Here is a 26,910-nt window from a genome sequence, read left to right as displayed (position 1 = left end):
ACTTCTTTGTGTCATTTCACTTCTTTAGTACAGTATCCTAATGAGTTCTTGTTCTCTGATAATGTATGTATAACTTACTGGGCAGGATCAATAAGAAATACTAACATCACTAAAATCAACTAAAAAGTAACTAAAATCAAAACCTTCTGTATTGTATTTGCATTGTTTTGTATGGTATGTAATGTAAATTATATTTAGACTATTGTTGATTAATTGAATACAATTAATGAAACAGTAATAATGGACTTTTAACAACCTTGTTAAAGTATTCAGTCAATCAATCAATCAGTAAATCAATCAATCAATACGTCACCTTTCGTTACAATATCAATTAATATGAGTGCCTACACTAGTACAGATGCAGTGTGAGAGGCATTGCGAGCATTTATACATTATTCCATTGGCATTGCCACTGACCGGTGGTGATCAAGTTCAGTTAATTAAGTTACTCGAGTCCAAAGCCTAAGTGCGCCCTCCTCTGGGTGTTTGGTATATTTATTATTGTAGTAGTATGTGTGTGGAGGAGGAATGTACATGAACAGCGAGGAGAGAGCTCAGAGCATCACATATTGCTTTACACGTGTACATATAATCAGTGGGACTTCTAAAGTAAAGCGCGAGTGTTGCTGTACAGTAAGTATTCTATATAATTTAAGCCATTGTGTGCGTTGTTCTCATGGGGTTCACTTTAGCTTTGAACACTGTCTGATCGCCTGTCAGCCCATATGCCTGATGTCTGTGCTTCCAGCTAGCTGGGCTAACTTACAGCTAGCTTCGTTGTTAGTCACCATAACGAGTTGGGATGATTTATGAAGCTGTACGTGGGGTTTAATATTGCATGTCATTGTGGATCCATGCTGTCTGTTCTCTTGGCTTTATTTTTTAGAACACAAACATGGCAACGATACCTGTTTATAAATAGCTCGCCAAATATAGTCTGTTCCTCCCTCTGGGGTTTTGATCTACCTGCTGTTCCTTATGAGCAGGATAAGGATAACTGCGTGTGTGTGTGTGTGTGTGTGTGTGTGTGTGTGTGTGTGTGTGTGTGGGGGGGGGGGGGGGGGGTACTGTATATTGAGAGTAGTCATGCAATTTACCAGCATTTGACCTGCTGCTTTCATCTGCTGCAACATTGGGATTCTTTCTTTGTAGTGCATTGCAGCTATAGCCTTATATATTGAGACACAATTTTGATAAAGTAACTGCACTCCACTCAGCTACACACCTCACGCTCACACTATATGGCCAATAATTAATATTTGCACAGTTAATATTTGCACAGCTGACTGCAGGCTACCACACTACACACTACACAGTAAATATCCAGCCAACACAGGGTGAAAAAGCAAGTTGGCTACTAGTTATTCACATGAATTCATCAGACATCTGCTTAATTGCTCTGCATTAGACCTTCTTTTGAACAATGGATACAAATCCATGAACTGTTTGTGTTTTCTATATCCTTGGTGGATTTTACTCATAGCATACATCCATTATGAATGACACCATCCCTATGGTGTCATTCAATAATTAATCTGCCCTTGCAATGCACTGCTTGCAGTGTGTTCTGTGTTGACCTTATTTCAGGGCAGTATTCACTCAGTCTCCTTCCATATGGTCTAATATGGTCTCTATCTTTCATTTTCACTTGAAACCCAATATCTAGTGGGGGTCCCTGTTTCATCTCTCTCTAGGCGGTCCTTGGCCTGAAAACTGTCGAAGACACCTGGTCTATTAAGTTTAGCTTGATTCTGAAAAGCCCACTATAGGGATACAGAGAGTTGACTATCGTCTTTTATTTTGTCCAGAGATCCCCAAGTCGTGTGTGTGTGGAGAGTCGTGGTTTCCAGTGTGCTTCCCCGTGGCCATCATCATCATCAAACCCCCTCCTTATGCTGAACATAACAGCCAGGCCCCTCCATCTTGCAGCCACTGAAGGAAGACGGGCGCTTTGTCACTACAAAGAACATTGGTGACAACCGCACAGAGGAGGGTAAGTAAAGTTATTTATAGCACTTCTTAGAGAGATCTCATGAAGAGATCTCATAAAATACAGTAAGATTAAAAACAAAACGTTTAAAAAAACATTAAAACAACAGAAACATACTGTACAATTCATCTTAAAGCAAGACAGCGGACAAAATACATACATGGAGAATAAAATCAAGTATCATCCGCAAACGCTTCTTTAAGCAGTAGCGCTTTAAGGTTATCCTTAAACATATCCACAGAGTCTGTAGTTCTCAGGACCTGTGGAAGGGCATTCCAAAGTTCGGGAGCTACAGCCTGAAAGGGAGTCTGTCACCTTTTGTCATTTACGGGGAACGACAAGCAGGCCCTTTTTTGGGTCCTACTGGGCACATGATGATGACGTTTGCAGCAGGTCAGTTAAATATTCCAGGGCCTGACCATGTCATTTCCACAGAGGATGGCATCACCCTTCGTGCCTGTCCCCATGCCCTTGGACAGGACCTTGTCCGGGGGCAGCAACAAGCTACGGCGGGCGCAGCGCGCGTCGTCACTGGGCAGCGTGTCCAGGAGCTCCGATTCTCTTTCTCCATCCAGGTACAGTAGGTTTTAGTCACAATGAATTATTACTTAACTGGACCAGCGCCAGTGCTAGAGTAGCTGCTAGCGCGCCAGTACAAATGGAACTAAACGGACACTAACGGGTCCGTTTGGTTCCATTTGTATACTCTCAGAGTTAAATTAACATTGATTTTGGGTCCCAGAGATAGAAATGCCATTCAATGGGGGGGGGGTCTGTAGACTAATGCATGTCAAACTGGGAGTCCTTGAAATGAAACGGGTTGACCATCACTGCTAGAGCCGTACACATCTTCTCTTATGGGGGTCCGGGGGCTAATTAGTGTCAATGTGGGGGTCCTTGACATGAACCACTGGTCTATTGAAGCTATTTGCAATATCTGCCCTGTACAGTTTTTGTTTTACTAAATCTAAACAACATTTTTATTTTCATTTATGTCCCAAATCCCAATTGTACGACAATGAATTGCTGAGTAAAAAATTCATGACCGTGACAGCCCCTGTCTCCATCCAGGGAGGGCCGGGGGAGGGGTGGCCGAGGTGAGCGGTCCCAACAGCAGCACCAGTCGCGGTGCCCGGAGAGGGACGCCAGGAGCCAGACGCCGTCCCCTCTCCAGAGTCCTGTCAGCGTGACCAGGGCCAGGGTGAACGGGGCCCTGGAGGCCTCGGTGGAGTACTCCAGCTGCCCTCACGGCGCCACGCCCGACTCTCTGGAGGGCCAGCGGGACGCGGAGAGGCCCATCACGCCCACGCTGCTGGGCTATGAGGTCATGGAGGAGAGGGCCAAGTTCACGGTACGAGACACGGCTGTATTTATGGTGCTTTATAGTGCAGCTTAACCATTAACCAGCTTAAGCCTTCTCATGTGAGCTTCGTAGATCGGCTATTTTTGGGAGATTTGGTGTAGAGGGGGAAAAAAGCAAGTAAAGTTGCGACATAGGTCTGACCTACAATGTATAAGGGTTTAACAGTTCCCGTAGCGTAACCCGCTATTTAATCAATTTGTCGGTGCTGCGTAATACGCTAAACCCGCTATTTGTTTAATGTAAAAAAGAAAGGGCGGACCTGGTGACGAGGCCGTCGCGTTATGATCAAGCCATGCTCTGGGCTGCTAGGCCTTCTGGGAAAATGAGTTCAATGCAAGTGAACGGCTGGTTTGTTTGGACTACAACATGCTGTGCAGGCTGTGTTCGTTTCGCATTGTAATGGCGGCATGTTTTTCTCTTCAACAACAAACCATGGGACTATTTTCCGCCCGATTTTTGTCGATCAAAGCTGCAAATACATCCAATTGGATTTATGTGCAGGTTAAACAAGGAGCATGCTGTACACTGAAAAATGTTGAATTGACTTATTTACAATGTTTTGGTCGCATAGATGACATCATGATGTCTGATTGATTAGCATTTCTTTCTGCAGCTCCATGGTGAAGTTGTACACTATATCTTGTATAGGCTAAATCACAATCTAATCTCACAAATGTCCCCTGTGAGGCTGTTACCCTTAGGCTGTTGACCGTGTGAGTGAAGCCATAGGCCTGACTCACACGGTCACAACAGATTGATGTATAGCTGATGCATGAGACTTGTTTACTAATGCAAGCTCGCAATTCATTTCCAATGTGAGTCACATGGTTTGACACAACATTTTTGTTGTATGAGGGGTAGGGGGGGGGGGGGGGGGGGGGGGGCAGTCGAAACACAGCCGAAAGCCGTACAACAAAAATGTTGTGTCAAACCATGTGACTTCCATTGGAAATGCATTGGGAACTTGCATCAGTAAACAAGTCACATACTGTACATCTAGCATGCATCAATGTTGTATGCTAGATTGAAAGGTGTGAGTGAAGCCTTAGAGATATTATTATTATTATTATTATTATTTAGAAGTAGAGCAACAGGAGGTTGGTTTGGTTCACCACCACCAGTGTAGGAGATGAATTCTGATATGTGGGAGGATTTGAGCAACCGGGGCATGAGACAGGATTTGGAGCTCTGTGTACCGTCAAGGCTCTTTGTTTGCCAGCCCGCCCCCTCCAGTATGTGTTGTCACATACTGTACAAACACACACACACACACACACACACACACACACACACACACACACACACACACACACACACACACACACACACACACACACAACACACACACACACACACACACACAATTACACACACAAGAGACAATAGGATTTCACATTAGCAGTGAACATGACCACAGGCGTTGTTGGAGAGCTAGAGTTCAGTTGCCGCTGTTGGGTCAAGAAGGACATGAACAATTTAGTACCAGCCAGCCAGGCTGTGTGGGATGCCAGCAGGAAGCCAGAGCAGAAAAGGATCAGAAAATGATTGTGCAAACTGAATTATTCTAATATGGCCTCTTTTGCACTATATACAAGGGTGGAACCAGAACTTTCCAGACTCTCTTGGGAGGTCAAATTAATTATTTATACTTAATGTCTTGTACAGAAAGAGAAACACAGCATTTGTACTTGTGATAACAGTAATGCATGTTATTTAATGTTTCCTAATTTCCTGCTCATTGTGTGCTGCCAGATGACAGTAGGAGCAGGTTTTACACTTGACTCCCAGGAGGCGTTGCATGATGCTTGTTCCAACTCTTCTGTCTTTTTCACATTGAAGTAATTCAAAAGCATGTTCTCTAAATCAGTGGTTTCCAAAGTGGGGTCCGGGGACCCCCAGGGGTCCTTGAGGGAGTAACTTCCAGGGGGTACCCAGCTAAATGATAGTTTGGAAACAAATGGACCCTTATGGGTCTGTAACTCGGAGAGTGTACAAATGGAACCAAATTAACCCGAACATTGATTTTACAATATAAATCCCAGAGATGGAAATGCCATTAAATGGGGGTCTGTAGACTGAAGCCCACCACACACCGTCTGCGACCGTGTGCGCCGCGGAAAATAGAACTGTGTTCTATCGGCGCGCCGGGCGGCGCGGCGTGGCTCCGCGCGGCGGCCGGAGCCGGTGTGCGTTAGGTTCATTGAAAATAATGGAGGCGGCTGTGCGCGCCGCGTGGGGGACGCAGCCGGTGTGTGTCGGGCTTAATATGCATGTCAAACTGGAGATCCTTGAAATTAAACGGTTTGAGAATCATTGCTAGAGCTGTCAAAAATCTTCTCTTCCCTGGCATATCTTTTTTCAAATGGGGGTCCGCGGGCTCATCAGTGTCAATTTGGGGGTCCTTGACGTGAAAAGGTTTGGGAACCACTGCTCTAAATGATCTCTTGGTTGACTTCCCTTTTACTGAATAGCATATTTCTGTCAACAACTTGAAATGATCTAAGGCCTGTGGTTCCCAAATCTTTTAGCTCGAGATAAGAAACATTTTCTCATTTATTTTATTTCAAAATCTTTTTTAAATTGAAATAGTTTTAAACTTGAATACCGGTAGTTTTTATTTGTTTATATTGACTTTAATTAAGATTTCAATTTCTCATGATTTATTCTGCAAATTCAGTACCACTTCAACCCTCTATACTTGATAAAAATGGAACTGTAAAGAGCGCATTTGGTACGATCTTATTTTACTCACCACAATTTGTTTCGTCAAAACTAGCAGATCTGCGCCCACAGACTCTGGCCTGACAGCGTTCCAGGCAGTGTTCGAGTCCCCTTCATGACAACCTTTGCTGCATGTCTCTTTTTTCTTCTTCTTTTTCTGGGTAGATTACTGTTGAACTTAAACTATTGATGAAGTCTTCTAACATTTGCTTCCACCTATTGTTTTTCATTCAATTGAAATGTGTGTGTGTGTGTGTGTGTGTGTGTGTGTGTGTGTGTGTGTGTGTGTGTGTGTGTGTGTGTGTGTGTGTGTGTGTGTGTGTGTGTGTGTGTGTGTGTGTGTGTGTGTGTGTGTGTGTGTGTGTGTGTGTGTGTGTGTGTGTGTGTGTGTGTGTGTGTGTGTGTGTGTGTGTGTGTGTGTGTGTGTGTGTGTGTGTGTGTGTGTGTGTGTGTGTGTGTGTGTGTGTGTGTGTGTGTGTGTGTGTGTGTGTGTGTGTGTGTGTGTGTGTGTGTGTGTGTGTGTGTGTGTGTGTGTGTGTGTGTGTGTGTGTGTGTGTGTGTGTGTGTGTGTGTGTGTGTGTGTGTGTGTGTGTGTGTGTGTGTGTGTGTGTGTGTGTGTGTGTGTGTGTGTGTGTGTGCGTGCGTGCATGCATGCTCTGTAGGTATACAAGCTGCTGGTCAGAAAGACTCAGGACGAGAGCTGGGTTGTGTTCAGAAGATACGCAGACTTCTCCAGACTCAACGACAAGGTGTGTGTCTGTGTGCATAGTGATAGTCTCTGTAAAGTTGTCCGATGGTTAAGGCTCCAAGAACAGTTCAAAGTCCAGGAATGCAGGGTTTTTTATGTTTATTTCCCTCCACAAACACCTAATAAATAGCAGTGCAGCATAATGAGCGATAACACGAATAAGGCTGGCCAAAATAACTTCAAAATCTGAAATGAACACTGGAACAGCTAATAACTAGAAGAAGAAACTGTTTAAACAGGCTAAACCTTACACATGAAGGCCCTGGCAGCTCTCCCTTAGGCCTGGGCTACACCTATATGGATCTTTTTCCAACATTTTTTCCACATTTTTGGCCTTTCAGCCACACGCAAACAGATTTCCCAAAATATCCGGATCAGTGGATCTGTGTAGACATGCGAAACGGAGCTTTTGAGAAACGTTGACGTCACCGCTCATTAGCGCGTATCATTTTACTAGAATATAGGTGAGAAATGCAGCTTGCGCCTAGAAACTAACAGATATATATCCGATTGTTCCTGGTTTTAACATCGCTGCCTTAATAAGTAAGTTAATAAGTTATCATTGTTGCATCAACTTCACCACATCACCAGCGAGCAATCCAATATAAATAACAATATCAACAGTCCGCGGTGGCCCCCAGATGAATTGTATCGGTGCGGAGGGCGAAGCTTGAATAATAGGTTAGTAAACCAATAACGCACAGGCAGATCTGAGCATCTTGCCCAGGGAGTGACCCACGGGCCTGAAATTAGAGTCTGGAAATAGTATTGATCTAAATTGAATTTATATCGATGTAATTGCACGCAGTCAGAAGGGCTGTTGCAAGTAGCATAAAAAACAGAAGACACATAAACAGCTTATATCAGTTAAAAATACCACATGGGAGGGGTGAAGTAAGGAGGAGAGAGAAAGAAACTCTTATCTCCCAGTGCCTAGCGCTTTTGTTGACCTTGATGGAGTACTTAGAGTAGACAATAGTGCCATTTTTATGAGGTGCCTGTAGAATCTTCAGGCAAGGGCTGTACAATGGTTATACATTCCATAGTAAGAAACATATATCACACATAATAATGAGCCTGAAGTTATGGCCTGGTCATCCTACAGCACTGAGCTAAACACCCCAGAGAAGCAGAAATAGCTCACCTAAGGGAGAACAGTAGATAAAGAACAAAAGGGTACTAAAATAATGAGATTACATATTGTGGAAAGTACATGAATACGGTACATATATGGAAAATTCCCCGTCAGTATGGACTTTTAAAATTCCAAATGTGTAGGAACCCTGTAATCGTGACAGGCCTATAGTAGCCAAACCTCACTGGTGTGGGCGCTGCGTTTGTAACTGTAAAGGCTTTTTAACCCTCTGCATTTTTCCCATTGGTTTTTGGTGTGCATTGTGGAAGCCATTATAAGCTGCACAAAGAGCCACTGTTTTCTCTCAAAACAGCCCACGGAGCCGAGCCAGCTGGAGGAATGGTCTCTGATGATAGAGGAGGGGTACATTTGGGTCTTTCAGAATGCACGCTGTTGCTGTCGGGTTGAAAACTCTCAAAATGTCCAAAAGAATAGAAATGTACTTTTCAGGATTCAAATTTAAAAGTAGCAACTGCGACGGGCTTTGGGCTTGTAGTTCCACAATGTTTTGCTACTCTTGTGTTACACTTCAGTATGACGAAGTAGGTTACACATTTTTACAAAAAAAAAGAGAAACATAAGTTAAATGTGGAGTTAAGAGGCTTCTGCCTGACAACAACAATGTTAAGCAGATGCGCCATGGCATGAACAACAGAGCGTGATGGTATGAAGATGAAGATTATTTATGACGCACTGCCAAAATCATGACAATCGCGACAACAAAGCCATTCCGTGGGGCCTGCTGACAGACACCCGCAGTTTATGAGAATCATATTAAATAGTAGGAAATCTCCTTATCACAAAACGCAAGCCGGAACAGGTGGCCAGTCGTCTAACCCATTCTGACCTGAGATCAGATTCATACGAGGTTTCCACTGGGACACACACTGGTCTGATGAACCCATTCTGACCTGAGATCAGATTCTAAAAATGTCAGTCGCTCTTCGATTTTTCAAAAATAGCAGACCTACAAGCTCGTAGCGCGCCATGAGCTTGTAGATCTGCTATTTTTCAATAGCTAAAGCATAACATGATGCTGACACCAAAACGGGTTCCCGTTCAGAATGGGCTAAACGTGCGCTGTAGCTCCGGGCTATGTATGAATTGCAAGAACTTGACAGAAGACTGGAACACCCTGTCTGTCATAAGTACTGGTCTTGCATGTGAAACAGACGTGCTGTCATTAACGGCTCATAATGTTATGATAGATGGTGACTGTTTATAATGCACTGTGGAAATCAATGTCAGGCAACTCCATGTGGAGGAACTCCTCCCTGGAGTAGTAGGGACCCATTTTGGGGGTCGCAGAGTCGCGAGTAAATGTCTTACAATTGTCACAAAATTGTATTGATTTAAAACACAAATATTTTTCTAAATAATGTCTTGAGTTTGAATTTTCACTAGCTCGGGTCTCCGGGAGACATCTGGGGTTTTTGAGCTAAATGGTTTGGGAACCACTGCCCCTAGACTGGAGCACATTAAACAACACATGTTGTGCCGTGACAACACTGACAACATAAAAAAGTCACTTTCAGTGGCAAATAATGGCAAATAAAAGTTATTAATAGGAAGTGTCATTAACTCGAAACACAGCAGCAAACGGTACAGGTGCAACGAGTCTAAACACACAGTAGCTCCAGGCTAGCAGAATTCTGGCGCATGAGAGGAGAGGAACACCCAATGTTAAAGAATTGTTGTCGACGTCCTGTTCCTCTGGCTTTTCCATGGTTTGAAAGGAAAGGTCTCAGTTTGCCAATATGAGGTGTAACTCGAGACTTTTGTCGGTAACACCTCCACTGGTTGGAGAGACTATATGCAGAATATGAGCGTGTGAAATAGAGTTTTTGTTCTCAACAGACATAGAACAAAGACATAGTAAGTAAGTAGGTCGGAGAGGCTTATCAGCTGAGAACGCCGGAGTATGTCCCTGTTGCAATATGCCAGACCCCATGGGAGATGGATTGCTGAGGTAGAGCTCCTAAGGTTAGCAAGGAATATCACCTCTAATACTAAGCATGTGTTGTATGCAGAATATAGGTTGCTACCTTCAGGAAGGAGATATGGTGTACCAGCAAACAATAAGGTCAGACTAAAGAGGTCCTTTGTCCACCAGTCGACCTTGAGGCTTAATCAGGAGTTGTAGTAGCCACAGGATAATCTAAGCGGTGGATATTGCTCTTGTCTTCATGTCTTTATGTATGTAAATTGTCTTGTTCTTTGTGTTATGTCAAATGTGTGTACCGATATATATGTGTTCTGCATACTTGGCTGCTGCAAGACAAATTTCTGTGTGAACTGAAATAAAGTACTATATCATATCATATCATTATAGCTTCCAGTACTTACCACACATAATCGTTTCCATTCCAAAAATAGAGCTTGCTTGCAGATTGGCTATTTCCTCTAATAAATATGTCATTCATTTCTTCATATATTTTAACTTTGTCATACAACAGAAACAGAAATGTAATGTTCACTGCCCAATGTTCTATGTCCAAAACACAATTAAATCGAAATTATTTGTATGACAATTAATCGTCAATAACATTTCATGACCGTGACAGCCCAAGCGACGGCTCTCTCACCGTTAATTTCTGCACTACCAAGTATGAGAACATTTCAGCACTTTTAATCATAACCTCCTGCTCCTACTGAGCATACGACGCTCGTTCTTTGCCACTTGCCACGGTGTGAAACTGTGAAAAATGCCCCATAAATTGCTGTGGTCAAATCCCATGAAGTGTATGATAAGTGTGTGACAAAGAGGTTTATAATCACTTGGTTGCGGGTATACTGCTGAGTGAAAGGTTTTCACTTCAGTAAATATGGTTAAAATATAGTTAAAAAAAGACAAAAGAAAGTGGCGCTCAGTTTTCTCACTGTAGTAATTGTTGAAGATCGCTAGCTTGATCGCTCGCAAAAACTGTGGCCTTTTCATGTTTCAACCACCTTTTTGGATGATCTCAAAGCCAGCCATTGTCGGATAGTAAAAGTTATACAGGTTAGGTGGTACCCGCTCAGTAGCCATGTCGTAAGATCGTCTGGAGCTTGGGCTTCAATCCCCTGGCCGGGTCGTACGAATGACTATGAAAATGGGGCCCAGGAGGAAACGGGAGATGGGCTCGGCAAGGCTTACTTACTGTAGGTTAGGTGGTAAATTGTGTGTGTGTGTGTGTGTGTGTGTGTGTGTGTGTGTGTGTGTGTGCGTGCGTGCGTGCGTGGGTGGTCCCAGCTGAAGGAGATGTTCCCAGGTTTCCGTCTGTCGCTGCCCCCTAAGCGCTGGTTCAAAGACAACTATGAACTGGACTTCCTGGAGGACAGACAGCTGGGTCTGCAGGCCTTTCTCCAGAACCTGGTCGCACACAAGGACATCGCCAACTGGTACTGTACATACTGTACTGTGTAGCAGTGGGTTTTCAACCTTTTTCATAGCAAGGCCCGTTATTCTTTCGCCATTTGAGCCACGGACTACCGTTTGATGACATTTAGCCTCTCAGACACAAAACTAATGTTATCGTTGGATAAAAACTCCATGCTGTATTGATGTTGGTACCATTAGGAGATATTTTACATTCTCTATTTGTGTAGAAGACTTCTTGTGTGTGTGTGTGTGTGTGTGTGTGTGTGTGTGTGTGTGTGTGTGTGTGAGAGAGAGAGAGAGAGACACACATGTCATGTGTGTGTGTGTGTGTGTGTGTGTGTGTGGCAGAGATATTGATTGTGTTTGATCTCCTCTGTCAGGCAACGGTAACTTGGACTTTTGATGTGGAATTTGGGGCCTAATCCCAGTTATCTTTCATTACCGTTGCCTTGTGCCTGCAGGCATGTGCACACACTCAAACGTTTAGAACTAGGTGTGGGAACCAGATCCAGTTCCAACTACCACCACATTTGCATTATTAAAACAACACATGCTAACAATTTCCCAGATTAAAAAAAAAGTCTGTATTCTTCCAACTCCCCTTGACAGCCTGGCAGTGAGAGAGTTCCTCTGTCTCGATGATCCACCTGGTCCTTTTGACAGTCTTGAGGAGAGCCGGGTGAGTGTGTGCCACGTGTGTGTGTGTGTGTGTGTGTGTGTGTGTGTGTGTGTGTGTGTGCGTGCACGTAGGATTTTATAAATATCATCCAGCACATTGGCTGCGTTGTTCTCTCTCTCTTTCTCTCCCTCCCTCTATGTCCCTCTCTCTCTTCTTTCTCCTCCTGTTCCACCTCACCGTCCCACTCTGACACTCCCTCTCTCCCCAGGCGTTCTGTGAGACTCTGGAGGAGAGCAACTACCGTCTCCAGAAGGAGCTGTTGGAGAAACAGAAGGAGATCTTGTCTCTCAGAAGGAGGCTGGAGGAGCGGGAACAAGCCATAATGCTGCTGGAGAGACACTTCAAGTCAGCATGCACACACACACACACACGCACACACACACACACACACACGCACGCACGCACACACACACACACACACAGACACACACACACACACACACAGACACACACACACACACAGACAGACAGACAGACAGACAGACAGACAGACAGACAGACAGACAGACAGACCCACACGACACCTACTGTACATACAGATCCAAAAAGTTGGGCCCATTCTGGACCCTTGGCTTTGTTACCGTGCATAAATGAATTATTTCTGTAACCACTCTATACATACAGGTAGTAAACTAATACTTGACCCTAGTAACCCTAACATGCTCTGTACATTACTTCCACTCTTTTCCACCCCTCAAATGTAGCCTATCTACAAGCTCACACAGTATAAATTATATATACACACACACACACACACACACCATTACCAGCCACTTATCTCTCTCTCTCTCTCTCTCTCTCTCTGTCTCCCTGTCTCTGTCCCAGTGGAGAATGTGTGAGTCCGTTGTCTCCACGTGTTCTGTCGGCTCAGGGCAGTGAGTGCAGTGTAGATGTTGATGTGGAGTCGTCCAATGCAGAGGCTGACCAGGACATGTCTGCAGAGGACGGGTAACGCATACATACACGCATGCACGTGCACGCACTCTCTCTCACACACACACACGTGTCAATGCATCTGGCCATGTGGGGTCTGTGTGGAAAGGGAGTATAAGGCCTCAGTCACGTATAAAAGACAGCTGTCTTCTCTGTGTCTTCTGTGTGCGTCTCACGGCTGCAATGCATTTTAAATGGGAGTTTGCCAAGACAAGCTTGCTCCACCGCTGTCTTCTGGGTCCGTAGGAGATGCAGTGGAGTAAAAGGGCAAGCGAAACATTCAAGCGTCAGCAGTGCAGGGCGGCAGTTCCACAGGAGCAAGCTTGAAGTAAAGGGGGAGACGTATGCAATGGTGGACAGTTTCTGCTACCTTGGAGAACGCAGATATGGTGGGGGACCTAGCGGTCACTGCAAGGGTACAAAGTGGTTGGATGTTTAGGGACCTTTTTACCTATACCTGAAGATGAAAGGGCAAGTGCACTCAGCCTGCGTCAGAATGGAAGTGAATGGACACTAGCCGATAATCGGGCATTTTTGATGCTCGGGGGGGGGGGGGTGCCCGACTCAATCGATCTGCTCGGGGCCGCTCAAAGCGCGATCGGGATCGGCCCGATCAACATCAAGAATGTTTGATATTTGCTCTGCCCCCGCTCCGATTATCCTGTAGTGTGTGGTGCTATCAGATTTCAGATTGAAAAAGATCGGCTAGTGTAAGGCCACCTTGAGACATGGGCCCTGAGGGAGGAGCATGAAGAGATGAGGGATGATACGGTCGATGTGCTGTGTGTCACCGAGGGTAGAGAAAGAGCTGAGACAGAGGAGGGGAGTGGAAGCCATAGTGGATGTGATTGTAGTAGTAGACTGCGATGGTAGTAGGGCGCACGTAGAAGGAGAATGACTGAGTGAAGAAAGTAATATCGATTTGACATGGAGGGGACGAGACCCACTGGCCGACCTATGAAGACCTGGCAGACGACCGTGTTTGAAAGTTGACATGAAAGCACACGGCATCGGCCATGAGGTGGCCATGGACCGTTCCCGGGGGAGGAAAGCCATATCTATAGGATCCAGTCTGCGTTCACACAATACGCAGTGAAGCACATGTGTGCATGCATAATGCATCGTTGACCCACTTTCAATTACAGTATATATGTCCGTCCTTTCCCACAGTAAATCACACCACTCCTCATATTAAGTTAAAATGCTCCTTGTAAAGGGAAGAAACAACAACCAAAGCCCACTGGAACCCTGTCTTCTCACACAATGCCATTAAGTGAATGTCCTCATGAGAGCAGGACCTATCACAGAGCCCTTTGTTATTGACATGGTTAATCTTGGACTTTGATGTTTCTTTTGTATTTAATTTTATATGCCGCAGTTCTGTTTTCATAGGAGTCTTATCATATTGAGATGTGTACTGTATGTGAGGATGTTTTATCAACCCCAGTAATCCAATCACATTAGAGGGGTTATTGATGGCTCCATGGACCGTGGCCAGAACCACATACAGTATAAGGAGAGTGCTGCATTTAATTTCTAACGCATGCAGTCTGACGCACATAAGCATAGAGCGCCGAAGTCCTGACGCCACTCGCTCATCCTCTGGTTCACGGAAGTACTCATTTCTCTATGGAGAATAACATGGGGTCATCTTAAAAATCCATCCATCCATCTTCAACCGCTTATCCGTAGTCAACCCGACCCGGCAACAGCCCCACCAGAGAGCTCCAGACTTCCCTCTCCAGAGCAACATTAGTGACTTCCTCCTGGGGTATCCCGAGACGTTCCAAGGCCAGTGAGTCGATGTAATCCCTCCCATCTGCGCCTTGGTCTGCCTCCGGGGTCTCTTCCCAGTGGGACGTGCATCGAGGACCTCCCTAGGGAGACGGCCGAGAGGCATCCTAACCAGATGCGCAAACCACCTAAGCTCCTTTCCAGGCGAAGGAGCAGCGACTCTACTCCGAGTCTCTCCCGCGTGACTGAACTTCTCACCCTATCTCTAAGGGAGATGCCAGCCAGCCATCTCATAATACAATACATGAGTCATCTCATGAACAAGTACGTCATGAACCTGTGGACTTAGCGCCCTCTAGTGATATTGACGTCAGACTCCGGTGCTCTATATCCCCAGCAAAGAGTCTGTTGTCTTTCTAGGGAAAGGCAACTAACGTACTTGTAATCTAAAAGCCATTTGTCGTCTGCCTCAGGGCTCAATTCTGTGGACGATGCTGTTTTCTTTATTATTTAGTAGTTTACACTCTCACACTGATAAGCTGATGTTAATGTTGTTGTGTTGGTTTGGTCAGTCAGATTTGATGGCTATCTAGTCGATGTTAATTAAGAAGTGAATATGGACAATCCGACACTGGTATAATTCCTCTTATCTGTTGTTTTGTTCCTCCTAAAACATTTTTTAGAAACATGGTAGGAACAATATATTTTTTTTGCACGATTTATTTATTATCATATCGTTACTGTTGGGCAGAAAACGTCATACAAAAAAAAGAACAGATCTACAAGCTCAAAACGTTCTGCGATGTGACACTTTTGAGCTTAAAAAGTTCTGCTTTTATTATTATTTTTGTTATGTAAACCGTTTAGGACATTTGAGGATTTCAACCGACAATTTGTCATTTATTTTTGCTTTCCATTGGCTGACATTTTGTTTAGTTTTTTTTTAACCCATTCTGAACGGGAACCCATTATGGTGTTGGCATCATGTTATGCTTTAGCTATTGAAAAATAGCAGATCTACAAGCTCGTAGCGCGCCACCGAGTGGCGCGCTACGAGCTTGTAGGTCTGCTATTTTTGAAAAATCAAAGAACGACTGACATTTTTAGAATCTGATCTCAGGTCAGAATGGGTTCATCAGACCAGTGTGTGTCCAGTGGAAACATCGTATGAATCTGATCTCAGGTCAGAATGGGATAACCGTTTTATAATCTGTTTTCCTCCCTCATATTCCACAGCATCAATGTGAACTAGAGGGCCTGTAATGAGCGAGGTACATTGCTGCACACCGCTCACGTACTTGTACACATCTCGTCATACTTCCCACTGTTTCTGACTGTGTCTGGTGGGCGGCAGCAAGGCTGCACAATACATGTTACACATGGTGATGGTGATGTAGCAGGGCAGGGCTGGATTCAGTTCACCCCTACGTCGTTCATCCAAATCATGACCATTTAGAATTATTATGTATTTTATGTATTTGTTCAGTCCTTGATGGGTGGGGGGTCCAGGGGTCACCATCAAAATGAGGGACAGCTTGAACGATTACGCCCCAATTTTATTTTTAGGCTATTCGAAAATAGCCAATCTACAAGCTCACAATGCATCACTATAGAGCGCCGCAGTCCCCGCCCCCTTTCAGAAAAGCGAGTGGCCCAGGAAGTGGAAGCCCCATGCATTCTCCCATCGGCACTTTTAATATAATTTATTTAAAGACGGTTACGCCGCGGACAAAGCCAATTCGGATCGTGACGAATCATGACAATGAACACAATATTTTGGGACGATCAAATAATTTATAAGACGAAAAACAAAACAAATAGTGTTGTCTCCTGACTTTCTTTTCTTCTTTCTAATGATTTGATCGTCCCAAAATATTGTGTTCATTGTCATGATTCGTCACGATCCGAATTGGCTTTGTCCGCGGCGTAACCGTCTTTAAATAAATTATATTAAAAGTGCCGATGGGAGAATGCATGGGGCTTCCACTTCCTGGGCCACTCGCTTTCTGAAAGGGGGCGGGACTGCGGTGCTCTATTATGTGTGAATGCGTTCACAAAGTGTGGCCATTGAGACCTTTTGAATGGTCTAAAGCAGTGAACTGAGCTCCACCCTGCTGTGTGTTCGTTGTACTACAGTGCATTGTGCTGTGCGTGCGTCGCCTTGCATTCTCCTGAAGCTGTTCTTCATCCTGTCTTGTCTGTCACTCTCTGCTGCACTACATGATATACTGTAGTGCACTCACTATGATGTGGTGCTGTGTGTGGCTGGTTGTCAAGTCTTCTCTCTGTCTCTCTCTCTCTCTCTCTCTCTCTCTCTGTTGTACTGAAACAAAGGGAAATGCCTTTTGGTGTAACGAGGCTGAAAGCATGAATTGGCTCTAATGTTGTCTTAACGAAACATGTAGACCTTAGAACTTTCACCTGACTGACTGACCGGTCAGCCAGGGCTGCTGTGCCGAGTGTAACGTGTCCCCTGCTTAGACAAGGCATGATATAACTTCCTGATAAAATTATTGATTAAAAAGGTAATAATAATACTTGGTTTTAATTGTTTAGTTTGGTTAACTGTTACTACAGCACTAGTGCATTTCCCGACCCATCGTCCAGCAGGCAGATATGGAATGGTGGAGAATGGGACAGAAGACTTGGCGCGTGTGTTTGTGTGTGTGTGTGTGTGTTCAGTGGAGCTGCAATAGCTGGAGTCTCTTTCTGCCTTGTCCTGTTCTGTCTTTCCAGCCTCAATTAAAATGAGCTCATTTTGATTGAGATCCATGAGATCAGTGTTAAATAAATTATTGTTATAATAACAATAAAATGTAATCTTCCTCCTTCTGTTCTCTCCCTCCCCTCCAGGGGCAGGTGTGAGGTCCAGCCGGTGCGTTCATCAGCATGTTGGTGTGCACCGTCACTCAGTCGCTCTCCTCCTGTCATCCGAATCACCCAGTTCTACCAGCAGCCCTGACAACCTCCTCCTCCTCCACCCACCACAATATGTTATACACTCCTTCTTATGTTCATCCTTTCTTCTTATATTTCATCTACTGTAACTTCTCTTCTCTTCTTCCTGACTCTCATATTCCCTGCAGTGGGAGAACTAAAGAGGCATGGGTGCTTGAGGGCAGCAGTTTACTGTACAATATCCTCTCTGGATTGCCTCTGCCTTCAATCCTGTGGATCTGAAGCGGTCACTTTATGCTGCCACACACCCTCTTCCAATTAATGGTGGACTCATCTCTGACAAGATTTGATCGGTTAGCGGACATTTTACAGATTGAATTTGTTCAACATTTTGTGGTATTTGTTGTGAGGATGACATCTCTCAGTAAAGACTGTTAATGAGGAGGAACAAATGGAACTTAAAACAACAGGGAGACTTTTCAGTTCCTGGACAGTTCTGAACCTGCCTGCTGTAGAAGCAGCTCCCTCAATCCAGCAGTCTCTAAGCCAAATGTTGGTTCCATTTGTACAGTTCGTACACAGGGCCCAACCAACATGCCCACCCATCTGACCACTTAGCACGGTAGCCATTCGGCTACAGGTAAGTGGTCGCGTGCATTTTCGAGATTTTCAATTGGGCCCTGATCCAGAAAGCCTGCTCGACCAAAAAACAGCAAGAAGTTCATTTTTTAAGACTTCTGCGAGATTGAGAGATTGGACAAAATGACGCTCTCGCGACACTCGTGTGACAATCCACATCGAGCCTGTTTGTCTCACACATCTGTCACACACTTATCGTGTGACAGTGAGAGTGAGTTCTTTCACTTTTACTAGACGATTATTATTATTATTATTTATTGTCCGAGGTGGAAGTGTTCTGTAAATGATGGATGGGGACAGAAAACTGCAGTGTTTTTTGTCTCACACCCTCTCACCCATTTTGTGGCATCCCATTTGTCTCAGTCAGAGCTGCCCCCTTGTGGCTGTACATGGCACAGGCCAGGGTGACCTGAGGACAGGCAGTGTGTAATGTGGAAAACTCTCTCGTCAAGAGTGAATCTATGCATCTCTGGATACCAAGGTTTTCTTTTCTTTTTTTCCCCTTTTTTTCAAGGACCCCCAGTTTGATATTTATTTGGCCCCCCGTTCGACAGGACTTCTACCGGTATCTCTTAGACTGGGAACCTAATCTACAAAATCATCCATGATAATTTGTCAATTTGCATGTGTACTATAAACTAACTTGTAACGGTCCATTTGGTTCCTAAATGGTGCCTTTTATACAAGGTGCTTTAGGCATAGATTGGGCATTACATTCACCCATTCTTACACACATTCATACACCGATGACAGAGGAAACCAATGCAAAGCACCAACCTGCACATCGGGAGCAATTAAGGGTTCAGCGTCTTGCTCAAGGACACTTCTACACTAACTCTGGGGAGCCTAGGTTCGAACTGGCAACCTTGCGTTTCCCATCCGGTCACTCTACCCCTGACCCACCGCCACCCCTATATAAATGCACCATTTACCATTTATAGTTACCAGGTAGTTTAATCAAAACACACCGACGCACTAAGGCATAATTGACCATAACGAGAGGATGGTCTGTTGCTGTTCAAAGAAGGGCTGCGATTATATCCCTGCTGTTCACTGGAAACCTTGAATATCCCAAACTGTTACTTTAAAAAAGGGAAAAATGTAGCGATACAAGGTTTCTGACCGACACAAATCATTTCATTTCACTCCCACATTCCAGAGTCTCTGATTTACACCCGCGAATGTGGCTCCCAGCCGGTTGCTTTTCTAGGCATAGATTTTTATGCAATAAGAATGCATACATATTTACGCTATAACGATGCACATATATTTATTTACCTCCTCCCGAGGAAGTCGGACCGTCGCTACGCAGGATGGTTAAAATCGGTTTCCCAGGAAAATCCTCTCAACGCCATCATGGTTCAGGCAATCGTAAGCACTGTTGATTGTAAATGTAATCTGATTATGCGCTGCTTTGACATGTGTCATCCATTTATCAATAATCGACCTCAGTTGAAGTGTTTGAATACAGCGTAATGGCATTTCCGCCGTCAGACACAGAAGTCCTGGTTTTGCCAGACTCATCAGATGGCCATCGCGTCCATCGCAGGATCATCTCTACGTTCCCCACTTACCTTTTATGTCAAACTATCTACTAACTGACTAATGTCAATGTGGCTATAGACAAGCAGAGATATCTGCGTACTTGATGTGTCTGGTGAATGATTCGGTGAATAGTCTAAATCTGTCTGAAATGTGGTGTCCCAAGCCCATTCTATTCTATTCCCCCATATACGTATCGGTAAGCGGAGGTCTCTGGTCGTCCGGCTACGCCAGACTAAAGGCATATTCATAGTCCACCATTACCTTGAGAGTGTACAAATTTAGTTCCATTTGCACACACTTTGTGACCTGTAAGGGAACCCCTTCCAGTAACCCAGAGGGTCACCACTGGACCTCACTTTGAGAAACTGCATACTGCATCTATGATTGAATTTGTGTCCATAATGAAAGCAAAATAAATAGATTGTTAAAGGGAACGTTAAGGAATCAGACCGTTAAGGGGGAATTGTTCAAATCCTAAAGGATCCCAACCCTAAACGTAATTGACTACTGCAGTCATGTCTATGAGGCATTGCCCCACAAAAAGCCATAGGTCAGGTCCCTAATATGCCTTACGATGTTTGGCTTCCACATAATATGGTAACGAGCACTGTCTGTGTGATGACGACGAGCTCTCGTTCTAGATGTATGTCTCACTTTAATTATGTTACAATGTCGTTGCTGTTTCAAAGTTGGCCCGTCAAGGGCCATGTGTTGCACTTTAAGGACAAATGGAAAATGCATAACGTTTGCCTGGCTTTCTACAGCTTTGCTCGTTTTGAAGCAGAGTGCCTTTATCTGACATTAAGTTTTGGTGCTCTTGCTTTTCATGTCGGGATGCCCCACTCGTTGCTTCACTCCGTCTTGCAATCCGCCTCCAAACATTAAGTGCCTTGCATTTGTTTTGTTCATTGTTTTTGGTGTGTTTCTTTGCGTTGTTGTTGCTAGGTCTACAGATTTAGCATACTAGCTTTTTAAAAATGTCAATTGTTACTCAGATGGTGAGAATGTTTTAAATGACACTTTGTGTGTGTGTGTGTGTGTGTGTGTGTGTGTGTGTGTGTGTGTGTGTGTGTAGCTGCTTAGGATGAAGTGAACCTAAAACACTGGTTTTGTAAAGCATCTGGTTCAGGGCAGCACTAGTGGAACTGTTGGTTTTCTATCATGTGCGTATCTAATTGAATTCATCTGGTATTTCAGATCCAAAGTTCAAAGAGTAGTAGCGCACATCGGAACTCTTGAAGGCATGGGGGCCCCCAAGTGAACTGATATCCAAGAGTATTAAGCCAATAAGTCGTGCACTATTGTTGCTCCCTATTAGTCCATTTTCTTTTATTAAAAAAAAAACATGTATTGTTTGTTTTTTTCAATCGTAGGTGAACATGCCTTCTTTAGTCTGAACTAGACTATGGGAGAACAACAGTGTGTGCGGCTCAACTTTGTACTCTTTGATTTCAGATCTAAAGCCCAGTCACCACCAGTGATTTGCAACGCAACAAGCTGCAACTTGCAACCATTTGCAACATATAATCCCCCCAAAACTGAGCGACCTGAAACGAGGCAATTCAGGCCGCTGCAATTTCTCTGCCACATTTATTGTCACGGGTTTGTTGCATCGCGAACCATTGCCCTGGACTATGTGTTTGACTCATGTCTGACTAGACTGCTTGCCCGACACGGACACCAGGTGAATGCCGTTATTTTCACACTATAGTGCAGTGGTTCTCAACTGGTGGGCCACAGGGGTATTTCAAGTTGGGCCCCCCTGAAATCATTGGAGAAACTCCTTACTTTTTCTTTATCACCAATTGTGATAGCGATGAATAGGAACTTATAGTTCCATTGATCCAAGCCCAGAAACACAAGTTGTTATAGATCATTAAAATAAATATGCTCTGCAAAATGCACACGGCCCACCTATCCGACCACTTTCCAGATGGTCTGGCAAGTGGTTTGGCACTGGCCCTGGTCCAGAAAAGGTTGGGAACAACTGTCCTAATGGCATAAAACAGGCAGCATCTGGGGTTCAGGAACCCCTGCCGAGTACATACTGTAATGGCGTGTAAATGATCAGACCTACAGTTGCACTACAGAACAGCTTACTTAACATTTATGATTAGCATTATGATTAATGTGTGATTGCCATTATTATTATTATTATTATGGGTATAAGGGATAGCTGACATAGTCTTGAGTCTTGACATGAATATGCCATAAATCACAATTCATTATTGAAAGCAAAATTAAATGAATCATGTACAGGTATTTTTGTTGTTGGAATATCACTTTGTTCTAGAGAAATGGTGAATGGTGTTCTCTTAAAATACATCACAATGATTGATCACATCACAAAGAAAGTATGGAAATATATTTTGGACCATAAATATATTTATGCACGCATAAATATTTTCCACTAATATTAACATGCAGTATATTTGGCCACTTAAGGTATCTTTAAAATATATTTACACATCAACCATGTTTGTCTTCTCTAGGGTCTAAATTTGGAGTTATTTATCAGGATTGTCATGCAGTCATTACAGGTGTGAATAAATATTTTACATGAAATATCCTCTAACATTAATAGGCCTGAGTTACAACAATATATCTAGCTCCTCAGCATCCATTTTGTAGTGTTTGCCAGGTTGTGGACCCTGTGCAGTTTAAATGATAGCCTATATGTTTATATTGGTAGGTCGCGGCCTGAAAGGTTTTGGAACCCAAACAACCCATCCTCTGAGGACCGTTCGGTTGACATATTTTCAGGTGGGCATATCGATTTTATCCAATCAGGAGAGCGTGCATACAAGATAAGTGAAATGGAACACTATAAAAATTGATGCTGATAAATGTATACTCTCCCCTGAGAGGTGAAAATGAAATTGGCATTATACTAGGGCCTTTACTGTTCCTAATTTATGTAAACGACATGACATCAACTCGGTAGAATCTGCACCTGGCTCACGGCTCACGGAACAAACTATCCATCTGGGAAAAACTGAATCCATTCTTTTTGGATCTAGCAGTAATCTCAGCAAGGCAGATGGCTTCTTGATTAGAGTGGGTGACAGTATTATCACACGAAAAGACGAAATTACCTGGAGGCAAATCTTTCAAGTGATAAAATGGCCACCAACGTAATCAAAAAAAGTAAACCAAAGAACAAGATTCCTATACATGATCTCACTGGTCGACAAAAACACCTTGAAGGAGGAGCCCTCGTATAAGGTTTCTTCGACTATGCATCTATTGGTACCACAGCACCTCAAAGGCCCTTAAAACAAGGCTCCAGACTTCCCAAAACAAACTGGTCAGGCTTCTACTTGGCCTCTCTCCCCTGCCCACTTTGACAGGCTGGAATGGCTTAGGGTTGACGACAGAGTACAGCAGTGATACTCAACCTCAGGCCCGCGGGCCACATCAGGCCCGCGGGACCATTATGACTGGCCCACCAATGAAAATCTAAAAAAAAGAAGAAAAAAAAATCTGGAAAATGAAATAAAAATAAATAAATCTGAATGAAGTTAATTACATTATTATAAGTAATACTATTAGAGTTGTACTATTACTCGAACGAAAATAAAAGCTTGGGGGGGGGGGGGGGGAGATGCAATGCAAATGAAAGACATATACTGTGTATCCCTATTCCCTGACATAATTTTATAGCTAAACGGACAGAATTCTATTTTATTTGATTGATGAAACCCAGCTGCCATTAATAGTTGGAAATGGAAATGGAAATTGCGGAAATTGTAATTGCGGAAATTGTGGAAATGGTGGAAATGGAAATTGCGGAAATGCAGAAATGGAAATTGCGGAAATTGCGGAAATGGAAATTGAGGAAATGGAAATTGCGGAAATGGAAATTGAGGAAATTGCGGAAATGGTAATTGTGGAAATTGCGGAAATTGCTCTTCACTTATAGCTATCTATTTTCAGGTAGATTGTTTTATTTTACTCAGTCAGCCATATCACTACTCATTTTTTTTCATGAAAAAGGTCATAGCTGGGTAATCTATTTTCAGGCAAATTGTGTTTATTGTATTTTATTTTACTCAGCCATAACAATTTATTTTCTGTTAACCAACTTGCTGGCTGGCAGGCAGGCAGACAGCTACTCATAGACAGGCAGACAGACAGACAGCTACTCATGGAGAATTGGACAGGCAGGCAGTCAGACAGCTACTCATAGACAGGCAGACAGACAGCTACTCATGGAGAATTGGACAGGCAGGCAGACAGCTACTCATGGACAATTGGACAGGCAGGAAGGCAGACAGCTACTCATAGACAGACAGACAGCTACTCATGGACAATTGGACAGGCAGGAAGGCAGACAGCTACTCATAGACAGACAGACAGCTACTCATAGACAATTGGGCAGGCAGGCAGACAGCTACTCATAGACAGACAGACAGCTACTCATGGACAATTGGACAGGCAGGAAGGCAGACAGCTACTCATAGACAGGCAGACAGACAGCTACTCATAGACAATTGGGCAGGCAGGCAGACAGCTACTCATAGACAGACAGACAGCTACTCATGGACAATTGGACAGGCAGGAAGGCAGACAGCTACTCATAGACAGGCAGACAGACAGACAGCTATTCATGGACAATCAGGCAGGCAGACAGCTACTCATAGACAGGCAGACAGACAGCTACTCATGGACAATTAGGCAGGCAGGCAGACAGCTACTCAGACAGGCAGACAGACAGCTACTCATGGACAATTGGACAGACAGACAGACAGGCAGGCAGACAGACAGCTACTCATAGACAGGCAGGCAGACAGCTACTCATAGACAGGCAGACAGTAAGACAGCTACTCATTGACAGACAGACAAATAACTACTCATGGACAGACAGACAGGCAGGCAGGCAGGCAGGCAGGCAAAGAGCTACTCATGTTATGTTATTATAACAGCTACTCATGTTATGTACAATAATTTGTGCAGTTATGGAAACAGCTCTTTGTGTTTATGCAAGAAAATGTAACACATTTATTTATTTACATATTGTGTGCATGCACATTGTACTTTGATACATTTTGCGAAAATAAAGCAATTGAAAGAGAGAAGTTATCAAGTATCATTAATGTCGTAATTTTATCTACTGGCCCCTGGCCCCTTGCCATTTTTGTAATGTGGCCCACAGGTAAATCTATTTGAGTATCCCTGGAGTACAGCATCTTGCAATGGGTCTGGTCCACAAGATTCGATACACTACCAAGATACCCTGTCTAAATACTTCATTAATGTCAATGAAGTCCACAACACCAGAGGGAGCGCAACAAACCATGTGCAACCCAGATTCGGCACTAACAAGGGACTAAATTAATTTAGCTCCAATACCACCAAAATGTGGAACGCCATACCAACAGTCATTAAGACATGCGAATTCCTTGACTCCTTCAAAACCGCTCTCAAAAGGCACCTTGAATTGAAGTGCACCTTGAGGGCACATTGAATTGAAAATGGTGGGCACTATTGTAAACAAGTGTAATGCTTTTATGGTGTACACATCAGTGGTCTATTTGGTTTCATTTGTATAGTCACAGTTATACAGACCTTATTGTTTTTGTTGCATTCCTAAGCCAATACTACTACCAGAGACTCCACCAGACAAAAACAAGCTTTTTAAGGGACACAGGCAGACAGATAATAATGTCATTTATTTATCTTTAAAGCGATCAAATTAAACTCTGGTGTGGACTTGTTTCTTGTATAGGCCTAAAACAAGATTAGATGGAAAATGTTTCTCAACACAAGTCCTGAGGATAAAGGTGGTCACTCAACAAAAGTTTCATGTTTAAGTATGTTTCATTATTATAAAATCTGGTGTGTGTATAATGGATGCACGCATGCATCACTAAATCTGTGTTCACTCATCTGTCCAGTGAAATAATCTGCATGTCCACTGGACAAGAGTTTCCTTTGGGAAACAGTTGTTTCCTACATTAAAAGATTCATACGTAAACTAGAAAAGTGTGCTCCTCGCAGCACAGGTCTCAGCCAGGACGTGTTGCCTTACTTGCCTAACTGAAAAATCTAACTTATACACCTTAAACACATGTGTATAGTTTGACAAAATCTGTAGAGTAGCAAAATAGTGTGTTTTGAAGAAAACACACTATGGCAGAAAATGTGATCTTGTTACGGTCATGATGACAACATAAGTTTTCATAATTGGGTAACACTTACTTATAAGGTTCAGGAAGTAATGACTAATACAGTAATGACTTTAATGACTAATGCATTACTTCTATTACTACTATCATTAACCATGATTCATGGCTTTCATGATTTCATTTATAGATCTAATTTTATCTCCCAAATCTATGCCCATAGGCGTTAGGCTAGGGTTAGTGAGCAGACTCGGTCTCGCTGGAGGTCGTTCCTGATTGTCCCCATGAGTCATTTTTCTCAATTCTATATGCCCAGGATGTGTGCTCATAGACGGGTCAGGTTAGTGAGCCAACTCGGTCTCTTTGGAGGTTTCCCTGGTTGTCACTCCAGAGAGACCGAGTCTGCTCACTATGAACACTCATCGTGGGCATAGATTTGGGTGATGAAAAAAAAATGAAATTATGACAGCCATGAATCATGGTTAACTAATCATGGTAGCCTCATGATGAATTCATCATGAATTCATGATGAAGTAATGCTTAACTAATAAAGAGAAAAATAGCAGATCTACAATCTCTTTAATAATAATAATAATAATAATAATAATAATACATTTTATTTATAAGGCGCCTTTCAGGGCACTCAAGGTCGCCGTACAGGTTAAAAACAGTACAAAAACACAGTTAAAAGCAGAACAAAACACAGCTTGCAGCAGAAGACACAGGTCATGCAGAGTCATAGGCCTGCCTAAACAGGTGGGTTTTGAGGTGAGTTTGCAAAATGGTGATAGAGTATTAGAGTCCATGTTTCTGATGTCAGGGGGGAGGGAGTTCCAGAGGTGAGGGGCAGAGCGGCTTTCTTCTCTTTCAGGTCTTGAGCTAAAATGTGTGGGAACCACTTGTCTAAATAATGTAGAAACTCAGGGGCAATTGCCTCAGAATGTGGGCTTGTATATTCCAGCATTTATCATATTTTCTTTAATGGTGCATAAGTGAGTGTGAGTCTACCTTGCTTTGTATTGACGTGCTGCCCAGAATA

At 43.6% G+C, this 26,910-nt stretch overlaps 1 protein-coding gene across 2 annotated transcripts; it reads left to right on the top strand.

Moving 5' to 3' along the window:
* The first annotated feature begins 515 nt into the window (after window positions 1-515).
* On the top strand, window positions 516-21,976 carry LOC308336811 (sorting nexin-16-like). Of its 2 annotated transcripts, XM_080794382.1 has the most exons (11): window positions 516-633; window positions 1,811-1,993; window positions 2,426-2,565; window positions 3,062-3,341; window positions 6,737-6,823; window positions 11,190-11,338; window positions 11,928-11,997; window positions 12,206-12,342; window positions 12,823-12,945; window positions 15,901-15,935; window positions 17,518-17,643. In XM_080794382.1, exons 3-10 carry the CDS (start codon window positions 2,429-2,431, stop codon window positions 15,914-15,916), a joined length of 999 nt encoding a protein of 332 aa, XP_080650508.1. In that variant the 5' UTR covers window positions 516-633; window positions 1,811-1,993; window positions 2,426-2,428; the 3' UTR covers window positions 15,917-15,935; window positions 17,518-17,643. The 2 variants fall into 2 exon arrangements, with proteins under 2 accessions (XP_080650508.1, XP_080650507.1); XM_080794381.1 differs by lacking the exon at window positions 15,901-15,935 and having other exon boundaries at window positions 526-633; window positions 1,809-1,993; window positions 17,518-21,976.
* The last annotated feature ends 4,934 nt before the right edge of the window (window positions 21,977-26,910 follow it).

The sequence above is a fragment of the Protomyctophum bolini genome, assembly GCF_963924005.1.
Source record: "Protomyctophum bolini genome assembly, chromosome: 21".
NCBI lineage: Eukaryota > Metazoa > Chordata > Actinopteri > Myctophiformes > Myctophidae > Protomyctophum > Protomyctophum bolini.
Note: the sequence above shows the minus strand (reverse complement) of the source record. Positions and strands in the feature narration are given on the sequence as shown.

Bases quoted from the DNA above. Each gene is read 5' to 3' on its own strand.
- LOC308336811 (XM_080794381.1), top strand. From the start codon at position 2,429: ATGGCATCACCCTTCGTGCCTGTCCCCATGCCCTTGGACAGGACCTTG. The intron at 11,998-12,205 runs GTGAGTGTGTGC...CTCTCTCCCCAG, and splicing joins ACAGTCTTGAGGAGAGCCGG to GCGTTCTGTGAGACTCTGGA. The intron at 12,946-17,517 runs GTAACGCATACA...CCTCCCCTCCAG, and splicing joins GACATGTCTGCAGAGGACGG to GGGCAGGTGTGAGGTCCAGC.